This window comes from Syngnathus typhle, linkage group LG15 (genome assembly GCF_033458585.1).
Source record: "Syngnathus typhle isolate RoL2023-S1 ecotype Sweden linkage group LG15, RoL_Styp_1.0, whole genome shotgun sequence".
In the NCBI taxonomy this organism is placed as follows: domain Eukaryota; kingdom Metazoa; phylum Chordata; class Actinopteri; order Syngnathiformes; family Syngnathidae; genus Syngnathus; species Syngnathus typhle.
Genome location: NC_083752.1, coordinates 8,071,836 through 8,092,494, shown reverse-complemented (window position 1 = coordinate 8,092,494; position 20,659 = coordinate 8,071,836). Strand labels below are relative to the sequence as shown.

General features: G+C 42.1%; 2 protein-coding genes across 2 annotated transcripts; both read left to right on the top strand.

Annotated features, from left to right (window-relative positions):
* Positions 1–3,616: 3,616 nt before the first annotated feature.
* atf5a (activating transcription factor 5a) lies at positions 3,617–6,985 on the top strand. The gene is made up of 5 exons (XM_061299899.1): positions 3,617–3,867; positions 4,022–4,321; positions 4,918–5,169; positions 5,354–6,515; positions 6,574–6,985. The coding sequence occupies exons 3-5, from the start codon at positions 5,016–5,018 to the stop codon at positions 6,758–6,760; spliced, it is 1,503 nt and encodes a 500-aa protein (XP_061155883.1). The 5' UTR covers positions 3,617–3,867; positions 4,022–4,321; positions 4,918–5,015; the 3' UTR covers positions 6,761–6,985.
* Positions 6,986–8,922: 1,937 nt separating this feature from the next.
* LOC133168375 (forkhead box protein O1-A-like) lies at positions 8,923–19,307 on the top strand. The gene is made up of 3 exons (XM_061299898.1): positions 8,923–9,432; positions 16,183–16,374; positions 16,583–19,307. The coding sequence occupies exons 1-3, from the start codon at positions 8,923–8,925 to the stop codon at positions 17,696–17,698; spliced, it is 1,818 nt and encodes a 605-aa protein (XP_061155882.1). The 3' UTR covers positions 17,699–19,307.
* The last annotated feature ends 1,352 nt before the right edge of the window (positions 19,308–20,659 follow it).

The following is a 20,659-nucleotide window of genomic DNA, read 5'->3' as shown; positions in this document are numbered from 1 at the left end:
AGGTGGTCTGCCGGAGGAGTAGTACCTCAGCCGATGACGTAAGAAATATATAATAATATAATAACATACAAGTATGTAATATATAAGTATACTTATACTTAATATACTGGTTAGCACGTCTGCCTCACAGTTAGGAGGGTGCCACTTCGATTCCACCTCCGACCCTCCTTGTGTGGAGTTTGCATGTTCTCCCCGTGCCTGCGTGGGTTTTCTCCGGGCACTTCAGTTTCCTCCCACATCCTGAAAAAATGCTTGGTAGGCCAATTCAGCATGAATTGTGAGTGGGACTTCTGATGGTTGTTTGTATCTGTGTGCCCTGCGATCTCCCCGATGACTGCTGGGATGCGCTCCAGCACACCCGCGACCTCCGTGGGGGACAAGCGGTATAGAAAATGGATGGATATACGTATAAGTATAGCAGCTTGTCACTTTGCCGTGTGTTTTATGTTGTACTCACTTTTGTTGCCAACCTATGATGATAAATGTACAACTATTATAACCCTCGTATGTATTAGTCATAGTCTAATAATATAATCATTCCATTTTATTATACAGTCGTTGAGCCAGTATGATTTTTACTGATAAAAATAAGAAGATGGGGGGATAGTATGAACTCATGCCATGATTGTACTGCTATTACATGTTGTGTCGTGTGCGTGAAGAGTATGTGATGAATGAATATTGTCTGCGTAAAATTTAAAAGTGATAGACGTTCAGTCTCTGGGGTTTCATTGAGTGTTACAAGAGCCACAGCCGACACCCGATGGGACTTCTTTTTTCCAAGTCGCGTGCAGCAAGTTTTCAAATTTAGAATAGGGCAAAACTGTTCGGCCGCCGCTGGATTTCTTGCTTGAGAAACTGTCATGCAGTAAAAGTAATAAAGTAAAAAGTTGAATTGAGCATAAGGGGACTTTGCCTTACAATTAAGATCATTTTATTTTCAGATTGTGCATGAAGTCACTGTGTATGAAGGGTTACACTCGCCTGAATTGTGTGCAAGCAGCGTGGGATTTAATACATTACTGACGTCTCTAACTGTACCGTATGTTTAAAATCCAATCCAAATGTTGGGTAGACACCTTGAATAAAAACAAATCAAACAAATTGACACCCCGAATAAAAAACAAAAGCAAATCAAACAAACACATCGACAAGTTGCCACGGTGCCATGTTTTCATGGTGTGTTCAAAGACTGTCAAAAGTTGAGGACAATAAATTGTGAGCGCGTTGATGATGAAACGGTGGTGTAACCCTCCCTAACTTGCCATACGTGCGCTTGGCATGCAAGCATCCATTCTTCTGACTTCTCTTGCCATCTTACACAACCAACAAAACCTGTGTCTTGCTTATCTCGGGCCAGTTACTCCATGGTTTAAAACACTGGTGTCAAACTCAAGGCCCGGGGGCCAGATACGGGCCGCCACATCATTTGATGTGGCCCGCGAAGACAAATTGTGCATCAAATTCGTGTGTCATTACTCAAATTGCAAATTGTCTTCACTTTATCTTTTTTAAAATATTTGACCAGTTTTTACTTGTCTGATTTGAAAACAAGTTATTTGTCAGTTTGTTTTGTAGCTTTTACTGTATATAATATGAGGTGCTCATACATTTATTTGGGTTGACAGTCATAATGGCCCTCCAAAAGAAGCTATGACTACAATGCGGTCCGCGAAAAAAATGAGTTTGACACCCCTGGTTTAAAAGATTGCTGAGCAGCTCCTTTAGCAGCAGACTATTACACCCACGGTGTAGGAAGGAAACAGAGACGTAGCCAAGCCGGGGCGAGCCGGGGCGGCGCCCCGGTTAGGACTCCCTGCGCCCTGGTTGAAAAAAATCGAGCTTTCTCGATTCTTCATTTTCATGCTGTTTTTTTCTTTCGGTCTTGCCCGAATGTGCTTGCGCTATTCTATGTGCGCGATGTTATCCATTCACCGTTTGCCTCCCGGACCCGGATGTTGTTTTAGCGATCAGCGAACGGGGTGGGTGATGTTCGATTTTTTTTCCTGTGGGCGTGCGCCCCTACTGGAAAAATTCCTGGCTACGCCTCTGGAAGGAACGATTCCGCAGGTCCTTCATTCCCTCTACTGTCAGAGTCTACAACATGCGTGGCACCTGATAAAATTGTGTTTCGTCTCTACTAGCGGCACTTGTCCTTGTCTGTTATTTATCCTATTATTATTTATCCTCAAATGTATCAGCAAAAAAATAGTTGCTTCTGCATCCTGAAACAAAGCACAAAATGACATAAGTCTTTGTTTTGTTTTTAAGATGCTTAAGTGCATCTCTCAAGACGTTGAACAAAACGCAACAACGTGCAAACAGGATGTTCTCAGTGGACCAATTAATGCAGACAAGCAAGGCAGTGGGCGATTTCCTAGGAGATTCGGATCTACTACCCATCTAAATCTAGTCTTCATTACGACGCATTTATCTCCATTGCATCAGGTTTCTTCAAATCTCACACTTGATACTACATAGTGGACATAACAGCAGCTCATCTCAAACGAAGTTGGACTTGACTAGAGATTAACATAGACATTGAGGATTGGGTTTTTAGACACTTTGTCTATGATGGTATTTAAGAAGACTGTCCATGATTAATTTAATATCTAAAACATGGTGAGGACATTCGTCAAGGAAAATCTTTATTCAGAGTCTCCTAATTCCATCTGTATTCAGAAAGCATGCTTTGTTCTGTCAAGCCACAGTGGATCATGTGACTTTGTGCAATCAACTCAAGTGAGACAACTCAATTTGCTTAACAGTAATCAATACTCAGACATGCCAGAGTAACTACCAGCTAAATGTGTCATCCTGTCAATGTGACCACTATGCAAATTGCTGCAAAGATGGGAGGGAAAGGCAAAAAACGTTTTGGGGCAAAATGATAATTACACAGAGATGCAACTCAGCAGATGAGATGGTTGGGAGGGGAGGAGCAGAAACAGAGGTGAGGTGGATGACAAATACCATGAAGAGAGAGGAATGCAAATCCCATGGCAACAGCGACCGGAAAACAAGTCTAAAATAGGGGCAGTGTCCACTATTACTATAGCAACAGAAGAAATGGGATCTGCTGAGTGTGTGTGTGCGTGGGGAGGGGGGGGGGGGACAAAACAAATAGTCCTCACATAACTCTTATGAATGACTTTCACTTTATGTCTAATTATACATCAACCTTTCAAGGTGGTTTTGATGTTATGCGTATGATGTCAACTGATATTCTTAGCTCAAATTATTAATATTGAAGTACAAATGCGAGTAATAACAGTAGTTCCATTGCAGCAAACGGCCTGTGATAATAAGCGACAGTGTTATTCATTTTGCTCAGTCGGCCAGTACTCAGTGTTCACAGATTGGTTATTTTAGGAAAACATCAACAAGTGAAAGCTTTCGGCGGATTAAACATCTCAACCGCCGATTTGTTTACGTGAGCCATGTGCACCCGCTGCACCCAGAAAGATAAAGTAAAGAACACGGTCCTTCTCCTTGCCTACCAGCGGCCAATCATAATTCACTTACGCACCCATCCAACCAATCACGGTGCGGTAGCTTAGCCGCGCGCGGCCAATAGGCGTTGAGCACCGACCACTGATGCAAGCGAGATGCAACAGATATCCCACTTCCTACCTATCAACCAGGAGTTGTAGAAGTTTGAAACGATGATGGCTACTTTTAAACAATAACACCAAGCGGTAATAATTAATATGTGGTCTTGGACCAAGCAAGTGGTTGTGTTCTCGCGAGGTTTGTTTCCCGGAAGTGGAGATTAACCTGACGACAACAAGCACAGCAACATCATCCGTGATAATAATAATAATAATAATATTATTATTATTATTATCCCTGCCTTCCAATGACAACGTGAGTGCTGCCATGTACATTTGCCCGACATCAACACTAAAATGACGTCTCTCTCCATCGTGCATAATTTACTGACGTTCTAAATGTGGCTGAATATCTTTGCAAATGACTATCATTCAAGTGTTTTTTGTTTTGTTTTTGTTTTTGCCCAAAGCCATACGTAATTGGACGGTTGAGTTTGTATGAAACGCGGCTAAGGCGGAAGGATACGTAGCCTGGTAGCGGTGACGTCATTGGTTGCTTGGTGAAATGACCCTGATGGTTTTACACGAAGATGCTGTTGCTCAGTTTACAATCAGATCGCCGCGCTGCAACAACCACTCTACGTCCTTGTCTGCGCCGAGCTGACAGAATGGCTTTTTGAATTTTACAAGAAGTTGTAACCACGAAGACGCCGTGCTTTGCTTTGGCAACGCACCCCAAGCTCTCTATACTATTTCTCAGCAAGAATGGAGTAAGTAACGCTCACTTTGCCTACTTTGTTATTCTGTAACTTATTAATGCTATGCTCCTGTCTCGCACACGTCTATTCACGTTGTTTTTTATATAGTTTCCATTGCTTTAAAATTAAGTTTCTGCTTGGGCTGTTTTGATAAGACCATAAAGTACATGTTTTCAATGTAATACACTCGAAGTACAAAACAAAACATGGCAACATTGTATAAATGTCCTCCTTCTAATTACTTTCATTTTTCCTTGTTCTAGCCAATATCGTGTCACATGGATGTCATTTAAACAACTGAAATTGTTAAGTGATTAATTTGAAATGACTCACGAGCAACTTTAATCCAATTTAGAGGTCATCTCATTCTTTGTGTGTCGCTCACTCACAAGGAGCCCCCTTGGCAACCATTAGGCCCTCGACTCACAGTTCCCAAGTGGCTCTAGGATGTCATGTGTCAAGTGCATGTTGGTTAAAGAAGCCTGTGGGACAGAGCTCTTGGCTGTTGTCAAATGTTTATGATTTCTCACCCCCATCCACTTGCATGGTACGTTTTACACTTGCGCCAGTCTCTCAACACTTTTTTTCGGTCCTTCGCTCTCCTCTAGGTTTCACTATGCCCACCCAGCCCTGCTCTCCGTGGCCCATCTGTCAGACCCCACCTGCTCCCAGCACATGCTCGGACTTGGCCTGAACCTAAGTGCCGATGGACAGAATGATGATGGCGACGCCGTCTCCTGTTTGGAAGACGCTTCGTGCGTGCCCGGCAGACCCCCTCGCTCTCTCTCACCCACAGGCTAACCCCAGCCAATCACAGGGGTGCAGGGGGGAGGTGTCAGAGGGGAGTCAGCACTTAATTGGTGAGTTGCACTAGGTGGGCTTTTTTTATATTATGCCACATCTCAGGTGGGCTCGGCACTGCAGCACATCCTTCCTTGCCAGACAGTAACGTGGCTCAAGTAGAACAAGACTTCCTTTGAGCGTAATTTGAGGTATTTTTATGCAATATTTCCATTGCTATATATTTGTGGGATTTGTCAACAGGTGATGTTCTCACCGACTGGATGACGGAAGAAGTGGACTTCTCCTCGTACCTCCCGAACCCTCCCTCCCCTCCTTCCTCCACAAACGCCTCCCTTCCCTCGTCACCCCTTCGCAATGACATCCAGGTGCCCTCCGACTTAGAGGTCATGACCTCTCTGCTGCAAGAGGAACTAGCCCAACTGGAAGACTACTTCCTGTCCGAGCCACTGCCGGAGAAAGGTCTCAGGCTGGGGAAATGCGACCGGGGTCCGCTGATGACGGGCCCTCAACCGTTCAATCAGCTGCCCTATGCGTCGTACTCCGCACCCAACTCATCGGAAACCAGCCCGTTTCTTCTAAGCCTGGCAAGCGGAGAACTGGACTTGCTCGGCGTATGCGGGGGGGCGGTAGGGCGGTCCAAAATTCCCAGGCACACGCCATATAGCTGCGGTCGCCCCAGCCCGTGTCTTAGAAAAAGAATCCCAGACAGTGTGAGATCAAGTGAAAATTATGACAACAGTTCAAGTTCCAAAGGAATCAACTCAGGTAACCCGTCACTCAGTTACTGCTGTGTGGAAGAGGAGCAGTCAGTGGGGAAAGGCTACTGCCTGGGCAGTGCCGTCGAGCTCCGAAAATGTGCCATTTTAGCAAAAGAAGAAAAAAACTGCTGCTTCAGTCACAACGCTCTTGGTAACGCAAAGCTCGGTGGTGGATTCCATTTCGGCGCCTCACTTGACGACTCGTCAAAGAAAGAAGATCTGTTGATGTACAGCATGAGGGAGGTGAGCGCCGGCACCGCTAACAGCGGCACGGCTAACAGCGAGGTGCTGAACAGGATCAAGACTGGCGTGGAGGTGACAAAAGCGACAGTTTCCTGGAAAGCCCAGAGCAGTGAAAGTTGTTATCTTTCGACACCACCCCAGTCTGAGACCTATCATAGCTTCTTCACCGAGCAGGTCAAAGCGGAGAATCTGCAGATAGGGCAGCATGACTTGCACTGCAATTTCCTGGAGGATCCAGGTCCAGAGTGTCTTTTGATGGCAAGGGACAGTCCGAACTTGGAATCCTGCAGTTTGGAAGAAGACCAATGTGCTGTGAAATACGAATTTGACGTCATTCCTTCAGAAGTCGGAGGAGAGCGCAAACAGAAGAAGAGGGATCAGAACAAAACGGCCGCTCATAGGTAAACTACAGGTTCATAATTGCATTATGAAAGTCTTCATGTAATCTTTCATTTGTAGGTATCGCCAAAGAAAAAGGGCAGAGTTAGATTCTCTGGAAGAGCAGCTGCACTGCCTAGAAGGGAGGAACCGTGAGCTGCGCGACAAGGCAGAGTCCGTCGAGCGTGAAATCCAGTACGTCAAAGACCTCCTGATCGAAGTTTACAAAGCCAGAAGCCAAAGGCTAAAGCAGGACACAACAGGATAACCCCAAAGTCCCACCAAGAAATCAGAACAGGGAAGTTTTCATGCCATTTTGATTGTCCAGGATTGAATGTCACTTTGTTTTGAGTCCATCATGCATGAAGCGATGGTGACTGCATTCACACTCCATTTCTTGAGGCAGGCAATGCTGTAATGACAATCATTGTGTCATGTGTGAATCTTGAAAAAAAAATTCTAAAAAATTACTAAAAAAAAAAAAAAAAGAAAACTCATTACGCGGGTTAAGATTTTACTAGCCTTACATTGGAATTGATGTCAACGGTAAATCTTTTTTTCCCTGTTTGTTTGTTTTTTAAAAAACAATTTGTAGAAAAACTGAATGTTGTCAATTAAATGTGGAACTTGATTATTTCATTTTAAACTTAAAACATTTCTACTGCTCTCTTTTAAATCATATTTGACTTATCAACATTTGAAACTAGACAAAATGTGTCTCGGAAATAATTGACCTGAATGCTACCCATTCATAAGTTTAACAAAAATGTAGCATACTTTTTTAATATTCAATATTAATGCATAGTCCATTTTATTTTATTGTAAATATAGCTTTTAAATTTTAGAGCGCATTAATTGACTTCGGCTTCGATGTAGGCTGCAGCACTACTGAATAATACTTTAATGCTTTGAGCAGGTGCTTTTTGCCCGTTTTGGTCACACTTAATATTTTCTTGATTCTAATTTGATTTTGTGAAGATATCTTCATATATTTGGCTATTTATTCCCCTCAATCGTACACAAATTATACACTATATTATTACAGCTCAGGATATACAATTTGTTATTGAGTAAACCATGGGTAGGTCAGGTTTGTTGCAGCAGAGAGACATAGAAAACCTGCAGGACATCGGCCCTCAAGGACCGTAGTTGCCTACCCATGCGAGTAAACCATATTGCCCTTCCTAAATTGCAAAAATATATTAATGCGTCTTCCATGTGACCTTATAAATATTCCACTTAGCATTTTTTTATAGTTAGTCTAGTTAGAAATGAAAACTTTGCTTTTGTTGCATGACCTTATGACAGAAAAAAAAAGTAGATTTTGGGATGAATCAGGATTCTTATTAATGCAATATGGTTCATGAGTCTCAGGCTAAATGCACTAATCTGTACATATGTTGAGCGGATAGCGTGTAATGGTCGTCGCTTTGTAGCAAATTAACTGAGAAAAGCCTCATTAGACGATTTGTTAACGATGCGCTTGACTTTGATTTTCAATCTTCCACTGCTGTAAAAATTCCTAGATTCTTACTACGCATATTTTTCCTATGCATTTATTTGAAGACAATCTTGAATATAAGCTCTGATATTTATTCAATTTGCAACACAAAAAAAATCCCATTTATTTTCCTCCTTCCAATAAAGTCATGGGATACCTTATTAGATCAAATATGTTCTTATTTAAATTCCATTCATTATCAAATCAGTGTATTTGTCTATCTTTTTATGTTAGAAATAAAAGTGGCATTCTAAGTCTTGTGTGTTTGCGTTATTGTGCTACTGTGCGTTTGTTTACTTAGTATGTACCACTAGAGGGCAGCACTGGTAAGGGTGTTCAAGTCACAAGCTATGTATATATATATATGAATATATGAAACGTTCTTGATATTCAACCATTCGGAAGCTGTATTAACCAGCAATTAAAAAGCTAAATCTTAGCAGTAAATGAACAAATAAAATATTCAATGGGAATAGTGTAAAGTCATGCAGACGAATGATTCATTGATGTATAGCCTGAAATTCTTTTAAAGTGAGAGGTTTTCCGTTTAACTTTCTTGCTCTTTATGGTTGAAACTGGTTTGTTTGTTATGTTATTGAATTATGTTATTTTTAATGTATTCACAGTCCACTTTATGGAGAGCAATACATAAGTCCTCTATTTATTTCGCCAGAGATGCCAGATGACCGAGCATGTGACAGGACGTGAAGGCATCATCGCACCCTTCATGCGGGCTGTTCTTGTCACAGCGCGCCACGCTTGAGAAGTTGAAACCAATCAAGGGAGGATACTGTGGACGTCACAATAGACTTTAAAACAACAAAGCTTAGCCCAGTCTACGTTGTCCGAATCCTTTAAATACCTTCAATCGCTGTCATTCACGTTTATGCTCGAGTGCGTATGTGCCTGAGAGCCGCTTTGACCGTGACATGGCAGAGGCGCCACCGCTCCAAGTAGACCCGGACTTTGAGCCTCTCACGCGGCCGCGTTCTTGCACCTGGCCGCTGCCGGAGCTCGTCGACCCGGCCAGCTCCACCACATCTTCCCCGGCTCCGTCTGTGCAGCACGAGCCGCCGGGAAACGGCGAGTTCCCCCGCAACCTGTGCTTGTTGGAGGAGGACCCGGAGCACGACTTGCATGTGTCCCACTCTGCACGGGTGCACCTCCACCAGCACCTGCCGCAGCTGCCCCCCCAGCTCGCGTCCCAGCAACAGGTGGTCCCTCATGGTGCGGCGCCCTCGGGTGGCTCCAGCCAGAGGAAGAGCAGCTCGTCCCGTCGCAACGCTTGGGGGAACATGTCATACGCCGACCTCATCACCAGGGCCATCGAGAGCTCACCCGAGAAGAGACTGACCCTGTCTCAGATTTACGACTGGATGGTGAAGAGCGTCCCTTACTTCAAGGATAAAGGAGACAGCAACAGCTCTGCGGGGTGGAAGGTGAGTGGCTGCAAGCAGGGAACAACTAATGATTTATTTACTTTACTTTTTAAACATTTTTTATTTGTTTGTTGTTTGAGGTGGTGCATCAAACTCCCCATTTCACACCCTATAGTTTAACAAAAATGTCCTAAAGTCAATAACAAACCACAAAGGCACCAGCAGCTCCATCATTATCAAAGCAGTTTGGAAGATAAATGAATGAATGTACTGTTCCTTATCATTATCAATTAATGATATCATCTAAGAAAATGTGCTGATTATATGAATGATTTATTAATAATGATCAACAATGATTGTCAGAATGTACGTCTTTATTTCTATAAATCTGTATCCATTTTCTAATGATCACATCTCTTGGATATCACAATGTCTCAAGATATTTTTAAAATAGGCCTGCTGACTACTCTAGTGACACTTGGGGGGACCTTGTTGGTGACCTTTGCTCTAAATTGTCCTTCGTTGCCCCTCACTCACAGTTAGCATGGGAGATGCTCACAATAAGGGCACACAGTATAAAAAAGGCATCTATTATACAGTATATTGTCCAATTGGTTAGGACATCTGCCTCGCAGTTTTCAGGTTTAAATCTCAACCCCGCCCTGCCTGTCAGGCAACTAAATTCAGCATGCTAATGGAGGTGTACAAAAACCATCAATTTAAAAGGACAAAGACAGTTCCATTAGTTCCTCAGAGACATTCAGTGGAGCCTCATGTTGCCATAGCAATTGCTTCCATCAAGATGACCACATAATATGGACATCTTAAATATACGTCTTGGACTTTTTGTCTGATATTATGCTCATGTTTTTCAGTGAATGAAATTGTTGAACACTGAAAACTTTGAGGATTTGTTACTGCAGTATACCGCAGAAAAATTCATTGTGTCAACTCTTGGTGGACGTCATGGTGATATTTGAAAGTATACAGTCTAAGATAATATCTGCCCTGAAACTTTTGGGCCAAAGATTGGGTGAACACGCAAAGTGTGCAAATGAAAATGCCCCACAGTGAGAGAAAACCCACCATCAACCTTTTATATTTCAATCCAGTCTCACTTCCTGGAGCCTGTCCATGTCAGGAAATTCCTTTGCTATCAAATATAGTTTCCATTGTTAACCCCTTTAAGGAAAAAAAAAATCCTCAGTTTGTTTGGGCAGACATTTGAGACTAAATACTATTGCAATATTAAGTCAAAATACAGACATGATGTCCTTACAGTTGTCAAAACAGGAGTTGACACCAAAAGTTCAGTGAGTCGTGTGTCGGAGGGGAAAGGGGCTGGAAGAGGGGGATGCCGGGAAGAACGTCAAACATCCTCCATTCCTGAGCTCTGTGCTCACATCCTTGTGAGTCTGTCTTCTAGAGTTTCCTTAGCGGATGCTACAGCTCAGAGAGAAAGAGAGGGATGCTCTTAATTGCATCACTTCCTTCTCCGACCCTCTCTTTTTTTACCCAACTTAAGACAAACACTTTAGACCACAGGGTCTAAAGCATGACAACCACATGACTCCCCCCTCCCCCCCCAATACCGGCTGCACCTTTAAATGTATATCGGCTTTAAGATTTTACAGTTCACCCACAAACGTAAAAACATATATAGCTTATTGGTCTTATCAAATAGCACCTTCTGATTATTGCCAGAACATTCATGACATTCTTTTGAGACTTACGAAGATTAACTGCAGAAAGTCCTGCTGCAAATACGAGCTTTAGTTTAATATGACATGTAAAAAAAAGAAGCACCTAGTATTATTGTAAAAACTTGACATTTGCAATTTTTACTAAAATTACGTGTTGGGCAAATTGTTTTTAATATGTTTTTGGATTTCAAATGCAAACAATGTGAATCTGTTATTTTGAATGTCCCAAATGGAAATGAATGGGTAATTATTGGTCAAAATTTTGAAAAATAAAATCCGCAAGGGGCAACTATGTTATTGGAATGGAAGTAGTTGCATGGGCCAAGAAAATAGGAATAACCTAGTATGATTACCTGACTAATGTCATCTTCATAAAAGAAAACTAGTAGTTTAAACTACATTATTAATTTCAAGTCAACAGCTTTCCACTTAACCGCTCTATTGTTGGCTCACTCACTGGGCCTTGGAACTGCTGTTAATGGTTATTTTTACACTTTCCTGTTAAAAAAAAAAAACACGGCAAAGAACTATGACGCATTTCCTGGCAAGTGGATGGAAAACAGCGCCATGTGTTAACATCCCCGCCCGGCAAAACACGAGGCTCCGGTTTGGAAAAAAGAGGGGGAGGAACTGTACATGTTTTGTGAATTTCATTTGACTCTGTGCCATTTTATTCCATTTAAACATTTCTTACTGTTATGCTTTCCGATATTTATTTTGATTTAAGTAGCCACATGCTTGAGCATCCCTCGGAGTAATGACAGATAGAGTGCAGGCAGCCACTTCCTGGTAGGTGGAGGGCGTTGAGTTTGTTTCTACAGCTCCGCCTATAAGCGAACTGAGGTGGGTGGAGAGAAGGACCAGGGCATTGCCACTGCTTCTAAAGCGCTACTTTCTCCAACTGTAGCGTTATCTCAAGATGTCTTTTCTATACCAAAGAAGGCCCCTCGCTTGGGATGGGCGGGGCAGTGGTACCCCCTTGGGATGTCCCTGGACCAGAGAATAGCTGTGTGCTGCTCGGCCTAACCACAGTGTCACTACAGCTATTGTTTCCTCAAGTAAGGGGGCGAGAAGCCCCCTGAGTTTCGCTGCCATAATTCATCCATCCATCCATCCATCCATTCATCCATCCATCCATCCATCCATCCATTTTGTATACTCCTCATTAGTTGTGTCTGAGTTGGTACCTATCTCAGTCGACGTTCGATGATGGTTGCCAGCCAAATCCAGGGCACATATAAACTAACACAAATAGTTGTCTACAATCAAACTAACCAAACCAACCAAAGAAAAAAGCGGTCCAAACAAATTCAGAGGTTCATCGATAATGAGAAAGCCACCTGACCTCAAACAGGTAAACCCATTAACCAAAACCAGTTTCAATCTGTTGTCAAAATGCCAAATGTTCCCCCTGTTTATATTTTCACGACCAAGATTAAGAACTATTGCATTTAGAGTGACTTGGATTATTTTTTATTTTTTTTAATCATGCGAACAGAAACCAAAACATGGCATACGCTTAGTTCTTAGTCCCTTGATTTCTGTGCAAGTCGTGCGAACTGACGTCTTCTTGTGGCATGTGTGGGCAACAGTGGAACTCCTAGCACTTTTTAAATAGATTTTCAAAGCTCGTTGTGACATCTCGGTTGGTAAAAATACCACGATATAAAAACAGACTACGAGGGTCTGTAATGTTAAAGTTTTTGAAGTTTCTTGTAAAATATACATCGTAAACATTGTGCAACTGAATTGCAACCTCTTTGGTATGATTTTCTCTGGATCTTATTTGCACATTCGGAACTCATCCAAAGAGTATTTTACGGGGAAAAAAACCCCATCTTATTTGACCTCAGTTCAAATATTTCTCTGTGTTAGTGATGATTCTATCTATACAACACATTTTTGGCCTCGGACTTTCCGGGACACGGTTCTGATGAGAGATGAGATATAAAGTGGCACATTGACCAATTGTCTTGGGACTCACAAGGTTAAAAGGGGAGATGCCCGCCTGGGAATTTAAGAGGCCCGCTGAGTGTTTAAAGTAACCCCATGAAGAAAGGGAGGCTCAGGGCAGGGGCCCTTTTTTTTTTGTTTCTAAGAAGGATTCTGGCTTGAGGGAACCACTCAGCTGACTCAGAGGCCTGCATACAGTCTGCTGTCTACCCATGTGTGCGTCTGTGGAATCCTTGGCATGTGCGCTACCGCATTGTCCGCCAGCCTGCACTGAACAATAATATCCCCTCCCACCTCGCATCTTATATTCACATAAAGAACTTTGCTTAAAACCATTATGCAAAAAAGAAGCCACCACATGAGGTGCTAGTAAAGAGTAAGTGAATTCTAAATGAATGAAGGGGCTGTTTAGAAAAGTTAGGAAGGAACCCAAGCATTTGTTTCTCAAAATTATGAATTCTGCAAAACCTTTTGAACAACGTGTAAACACTTGGTGTGCTTTTGGACTTGAGTACTCCTTTTTATAATCAATTTTTTACTCTGTTGCCATGTAAATGTACTTTGCCTCAATTGGCCCACTTGTTTTTGCACCTCTTTCTCTTCTTAGAATTACTTTGATTCGCCCTGGAGCGTGATGCTTTATGTCAATGCTTTGTGTATGCACGCGGTCCTTAACAGATGAGATGTTCTTCATTTTCATCTGCAGGGTGCATTCTTTGAATAAATAGATACATAGATTAAATAAATCATTCAGCATCTATCTTTTTTTTTTTTTTATCCATATCAAAATTGCAGATCAGTTGAAACTTATCACAGTTGAATTTACGCAAGAGGGCCACTCAAGACTGGTCACAAGGGCAAGAATGAAAATAATAATAACGGCCATCTGTAATTGGGTCTCTATTGCACACGGGTCCAATTTCACTCTGGCTGCACCTGACCCCGCAGACCTGGCCCTGTTTGTTTGCTCATCCTGTAACCGTTACGGCAAGCTTCATGCTTGACTGCACAAGGAGCAGCAGCTGCTTCAATGAGATTGTTTTCACATCCAGTGGGAGGGACCTGAAGCTTTTTTGGATATATATTAACGCACTAACAAAAAAATTTCAAAACAGCTGTTTTGTGCTTGGTGGAAGTAATAACAAAGTGAGGTTTTTTTTTTTTTTTACTTTACACAGCAATAGCATTATAGGACTACTGCATTTCTCACGTTCAAGCTCCCTAATCTGGCCCTGGGAATTTACCTTGGTGCCTATAAAGAGGTCAAATCAAGTGAATCAATTTATGAATGGCTCGCATTCAGATGACGTTGTCACGCAGCCTCAGGTATTTAAATGCGTGGCTTCAGGGTGTGGGCCATAGTTGAGTGATTTTAAAAAGACGAGCTGTGACAATGAAACATCCAGGCCACCTTAGGTCGGGCTTTTAGTGGGCTAATGTGTGTGACAGGGGCACCTTCTCAATTAGCGAGGCTGGGGTTGCCTTTTGTTCTCTTTGGGTTGAGGTGAGGTCTGTCTCAGACGAGGATTATCCCAGACTGAGGAGGGAATGCTTCTTCCCAAGGACCAGTCATGCATTTGTGATCTTTTGTTCAAACTAATCAGAGGGTGCAACCATTTGCATATTGCCAGTGATCTTGGCTGTGCTTCTACTTGTTGCTTGCTTTTGGTTTCAGGTTTGTGAGTGAGGCCACGCCACTCAGCTTTAATGGCTTATTTCCTGTTTGCACCCATATTGAGCGAGGAAAAAGTCTTAATCCAAATAAACACAGATTGAATCTTGTTTTCATGCCAGCTCACTCTCTCCATTCCACATTTGCAGGATGTCCTTCACCGGACGACTTTTTACACAAAAGTCAGGCCGAGAAGGGAAGTTGAGTCAGAAAGTAGTAGGTAACATCTGAGCCTCCATCCGACCTGTTTGCATGTCTCCGTCAGCGAGGGCCGAGGAGCCTCGTGTGAACTCATTGACCCAGGCCACATAGCAGCAACATCTCACCCCCGTACCCTCCTCCCCTCTCATCATGCAAACCCTGTAACCTCCACCCTGCTCTCATTTTTCCGCTAAAATGTTCTCTCATCCTGGCAGGAAAGTAGCTGTAGCTAAGTGTTGAGTGGCGACAATTATCCAAATTAATAGACCGAGTAGTTGTACAGTAGATTTTTTTGTTTATTTTTTACTTAGAGGCATGCAGACATTTTTAACACAGACGTCCACTTCAAACTGACTAATAAAGCGTTAAGCAACTTTAATGCAGTTATTAAAAAAACAAATCAATAAAATACAGAGTCCAGCTATTGTTTTGATTGTACGTATCATAACTTTCTTGCTTGTTCAGCCCTGATGAATTCTGTGGTTGAGGACATCTGGCACCACCATAACTGTAATGAGCTGCTTTAGTCTCATTGTGGCCACGTAGGGGAACTTCCCCACTCATCTGTTTCGTTCAGCAGACGCGTATTGTCGTATTTATGTCCCGAGAGGCCTCGACTATACAATACATGTGAGTTGCATGGTAGTGTTTTTTAACTCCTTTTTTTTCTCCACCCATTTTGGAGATTATGACAGGTGCTGCTGGCTCCCTTTTTAGACCTGTATGGTATCATTAGAGAGAAGGTCAGAAACTATATGAGTCTTTAGGTGTACACAAGGGTAACTAAAAATGGCTGCATACAAAAAATGACCAATTTGGGGGGGAACCAAAAATAATTTGTCTGTCTCTTATTTGCAAGACTGGCCTCTCTGTGGCGATTTCAACTCATTCCCTTAATGATGTTGACCCGTGAGTAAATGACTCCCACTTTTTTTTTTCTCTCTGCGTGCTTTTCCACTTTGGTGGAGTACTTTCTGCCCCCAGCAGATGGGTGGGATTGAGATGTGCTGATAAAACTCCACTGACATCACGGGAAACATATGATCATCACCTCCCGTGAAGAGGGAGGAGAATGGCAACCATAATAAATAACGAGATACTGCAAAGCCCTCAGAGACTGTGAATGCTGTTAAGTGTTGCTAAACCAAATCCCAGAAAAAAAAAGTTATTATTGAAGGGCTTTACAACTTGTTAAGACAAATTATGTTCCCAAGTCGCCGTAAGCAGCATAGGCACACATGGGAGCTATCACTCAAATGATTCGCCCTCTGACCCTTCCAGAACTCCATCAGACACAACCTATCACTGCATAGTCGCTTTGTGCGCATTCAGAACGAGGGAACAGGGAAAAGCTCTTGGTGGATGCTGAACCCCGACGGGGGGAAGAATGGCAAGTCACCTCGACGCAGAGCTGCCTCCATGGACAACAACAGCAAGTTCACCAAAAGCCGAGGAAGAGCCACAAAGAAAAAGGTACAGCACAGTTTATGAACCATGTACGTACTTTATTTTGCGCTCAAGTAGGTACAATAAGATGTTTTTTGTATCAAACAAAGCTGGCAAATCCCAGTTCAGAAAGTAAACTCCCTGCCACAGTTTGGACCTCAAGAATTCGAGAAGCCCTAAGAATGCCAGATAGAATGTGTATTTGTGAGTTGTTTGTGTCCCTCCATAAATCCAGATGGCTCTCCAGGATGGCGGGGCTGAAGCAGGAGCAAGCAGTCCTGGTTCCCAGTACTCCAACTGGCTGGGAAGTCCAAGCTCCCACAGCAACGAGGACTTTGAGTCCTGGGGCTCCTTCAGAACCCGCGCCAGCTCGGACGCCAGCACCCTGAGTGGCCGGCGTTCGCCTTTCCCCTCTGAGCAGGACGACCTCGGGGAAGCCGAGGGTCACCTTATGTATCCAGGGGGGAGTAAGATTGCCCCACCCCTCCCCAGCCTTTCTGAAGTGTCTGGACCCATGGGTGGCTCAGAGATGGTCATGGAGAACTTGACGGATAACATGAACCTGATGTTCCCAAAGAACCCCCAAATGGGTTCTGACTCCTCTAATGTCGCCATGCTTCAGGGTGGTCCCTATAACGCCCCCCGACCGCAACAGGACTTCCGAAAATGCATGTACCCTCAGGCCAGGATCGATTCCATGTCCCCTGTTGCGCTGAATTCGCTGCAAGAGACCAAGCAGGACTATTTGGTTTATGAGAACCAATATATCTGCCCCGCCAATTGCCTTAAAGAGCTGATGTCCTCAGAAGCAGTCACTAGAAGAAACATGATTCCCTTTAAGGATTCACCAATTTCTCACGTTGGGAGGGGCCGTTGTCCAGTGCCCACCTATGACAACCAGAGCCAATTGGTGGCCCATAACGGCACCAAAATGATCCATCCAGTCCGTCACGTAAATACGGATTCTATTCATAATCAGGGTCCTCCAACCTCACGAGACTTGAATAGCGGCAACTTGATGCCTTTGACCTGTCTGAGCGCTCTCTCAGGGCGCCATCCTCAAATGACAACCCTGAGGACACACATGCAACTATCTCGCGGGTACCCTGCCTGCTCTCATGATGTCACAGCGCCCTACCGCAGCAGCTACAGGGAGCTTCACCCTAACACTCATTACCGGGAGCACTTGCCCAGCGACTTGGACAATATGTCCATTGAGACATTTGAATGTGACATGGAGTCTGTCCTCCATGACACCCTTATGGATGGCGGGGGGCTGGACTTTAATTTTGATCCTGCGGCCGGGTCTCAAGTGTTCCCCCAGAGGGTCAAGACAACCTCACACAGCTGAAGGTCAGGGTAGCTTGCCCAATCGTCGAAAACGTTTCTCCTCACCCTCTCACTCTGAAACAAAAATATTTTGTGATACTCCTCAAAAGCTAAATTGCATGTCTTCAGTTGCCATTTGATGTCTGCCAGTGCGATGTAATACATTTACAGGTAAAACACGTTTTACTTGACAATATTTGATGACGTGAATCATGTTGTCTGCTTCCAGACAGTTTTATTTTTGCTTCATTTGAGCTGTGGGCTGCTGTAGTGTGCATTGTTGCGCTACACTGCATCATTTTGCGAGGTCTTCCTCTTATCTAATTAAGCTACATGAGAGGGTCCAAATCCTACATCCACCTCTCAGCACATTGCAGTTAGTTCTACGCCTCTGCAAACTACAATCACGATAATAAACATTACATGCACAGCACTGCATAGCTCTACAAAATTGAGTTTATTATCATCGTTGTATTTTTTGATGTGTGATCAGTTAGTGAAGGTGATAGTGAAGGTGGCCAGTCAGTCTATATGTATGTATAAGTTGAAAGGAAATCCATTTTGACGAAGAGCTTTTATCATACAGTACGTACACACATGGGCAAAAGTTTTGGTGGTCTTAATTTGCAATGATTCTTATAAAATTATTCTGTTGGAGCCCAACTGGAAAGCAATGTTCCGTCTTCATGCGTTAATATTAAATATTACTTTTGTAAGTTTGAAATTCTTTCTGAGTATTAAAGGTTACCAACACTTTTGTCCATGGCTATATGTTGTCCATGCAGTCTTATTAACGATTAAAGTGAAGGCAGGATACAGCACGTTGATTTACAACCAGGCATTTGTCGTTTAAAATGACATATCAAGTTGATGTGTAAATATGACCTGACAGTACATAGCTGGACCAAATCGCTCCACCACTTTGTGGTGTTTTCCTTGTATTTATGTCAAGACAACAACCTGCAGGGTTTACAAATACATTTCAGGGATTCTTCTGCCCTTGTTTTTTTCTGGAATATGTTTTATGTAAAATTAGATGGATGCTTCTCATTAGAGTTGAGCAAGCACTGCACTGGATTTGTGTGTGTGTGTGTGTGCGTGTGCGTGTGTGTGTGCGTGTGTTTGTGTATGCATGTATGTATATATATATATATATATATATATATATATATATATATATATATAGCTGTTATGCAATGTTTGTTTTTATCGTATTAAAAAAAAAAGCCAATTCACTGTGCCTTCACACAGGTGCTGTAAAACCATTGTACATATTCAGTTCTTAAGTAGTTCATCTCTAACCTGTTCCAGGAATATATCCACATAATGTATGTATGATTTTGTGTGTTTTTTATCAATTCAAACTATAGCAGTAAGTATGTAAACATTCAATACCTCAAAATATTTTTACCTCTTGAGCTTTGAAGGGATTATTTAGCTATTGCTGTAATCTTATTGACTTTTTTTTCTTACATATATTTTTGTTTGCAGCTGAATATATCTTAAAACCATTTTCCTAAGGACCTATCCAGCATAATGTCTCGCTGCCTGTTGCATTGCATGTGTTTTTTTTTGCTGTTAGTTTCTATAGTAAATATTTTCTGGCACAATAAAAACAATAAACTAAAGTATATTGTTTTGTAAAATGACGTCAGTTTTTTTTTTATACATATATATTTAGATATATGTAACTGCAAAGAGGCATACACATACACAGATACATTATATATACACACACACACACACGTGTGTGTAACTAGCCATGTAACTGCAAAGAGGCAGAGCCCCCCACCATGTTTCCTTAGTGGGAGTTGTTTTCAACTGGACGTCAGGTCGTCTCTCTTGCTTGACTGGTTAATTAAGACTATGAGATGACTCAAAGTGGGTGGTCAAGTGAGTTCAAGGCACTCTAGCTTGTTTGTTGTACTTTGAACCAAAACATGCTGTAGAATGACGAAATTCAGTGGAACCTCTGAGGGCAAGAACAATTGCTGATTTGTCTAAATTTTGAAAGAAATTGAAATGGTCACCATTATAAAAGCTGTATTGCTGTGCAAATTTATTTTAAAGTACACTTACAAGTGGTACTTTGGTTAATCTACTCCAGGCCAATAACGAAAATGATGAATTTGTGTGGCCTGAAACCTTTTAAGCATTTACAGTATGACCTCAATAACATGACTGAATTCAAACCATTAGCAAACAGCGCCCTCTTTAGGGCAAATGATAGAGGTACAACACGAATCTAAAACAAAACTGCAGATCCAGCAATCCGATTAGGAGATGCGATTAAATTATTGCTGTCTAAACAAAATGGACAGCAAACATTTTTCATTGTTGCTGTTTGGGTTTAACCCCTTGACCAATTTTTTAAATGATTTTCCGAAATTCTATTGCTTCCAATTTGAAGTGGATCATGTAACATGTAATCAGGTAACAAGAAGATTAGCAAAGTGCAAAAAAAAGAGAGAGAAATTTTGCTCTCATACAGTGAGTGTCATATCAAAACATGGAAAAGGGAAAACAACACTATGTGTGGATTTACACCTTTATTGCTTTAACTTTGTTATAGCATTTAGTACATACTGTATTTGGTAATACATAGTTGAAGCTGTGTTTAAAAAAAATACTATCTTGAGTGCTTATGTGAAAATAATACAGCATCAAACCTGAAGAATCATAGCAAACACTTTTAAAAAGAAGTCACAAATGGATGAAATTAGGAAATATTCATTCATCTTCCAAACTTTCAAGTAATTTTGTGTACCATTATCTATTTTTTTGTGCAAGAAGAGCGTATGGGTACTACTGTTTACATTTACATTGCAACATTTTCAGTCAATTTCTGACTGTTAACTGAAATGTAACATATTAAAACTGACATCTGTTCTGAAGAAAAGTCCCATCGTAAAATTTGCGTCCTAATGCAAGTTGTTGTTACTACTTTGTTGATACATAGTTGTGTTACTGATATGACTATAAC

Coding starts and splice junctions, on each gene's coding strand:
- LOC133168375 (XM_061299898.1), top strand. CDS start 8,923: ATGGCAGAGGCGCCACCGCTCCAAGTAGACCCGGACTTTGAGCCTCTC. Junction 9,433..16,182: donor ACAGCTCTGCGGGGTGGAAG/GTGAGTGGCTGC, acceptor TGACCCTTCCAG/AACTCCATCAGACACAACCT. Junction 16,375..16,582: donor GAAGAGCCACAAAGAAAAAG/GTACAGCACAGT, acceptor CCATAAATCCAG/ATGGCTCTCCAGGATGGCGG.
- atf5a (XM_061299899.1), top strand. CDS start 5,016: ATGGACAGAATGATGATGGCGACGCCGTCTCCTGTTTGGAAGACGCTT. Junction 5,170..5,353: donor GGGGAGTCAGCACTTAATTG/GTGAGTTGCACT, acceptor ATTTGTCAACAG/GTGATGTTCTCACCGACTGG. Junction 6,516..6,573: donor AACAAAACGGCCGCTCATAG/GTAAACTACAGG, acceptor TTTCATTTGTAG/GTATCGCCAAAGAAAAAGGG.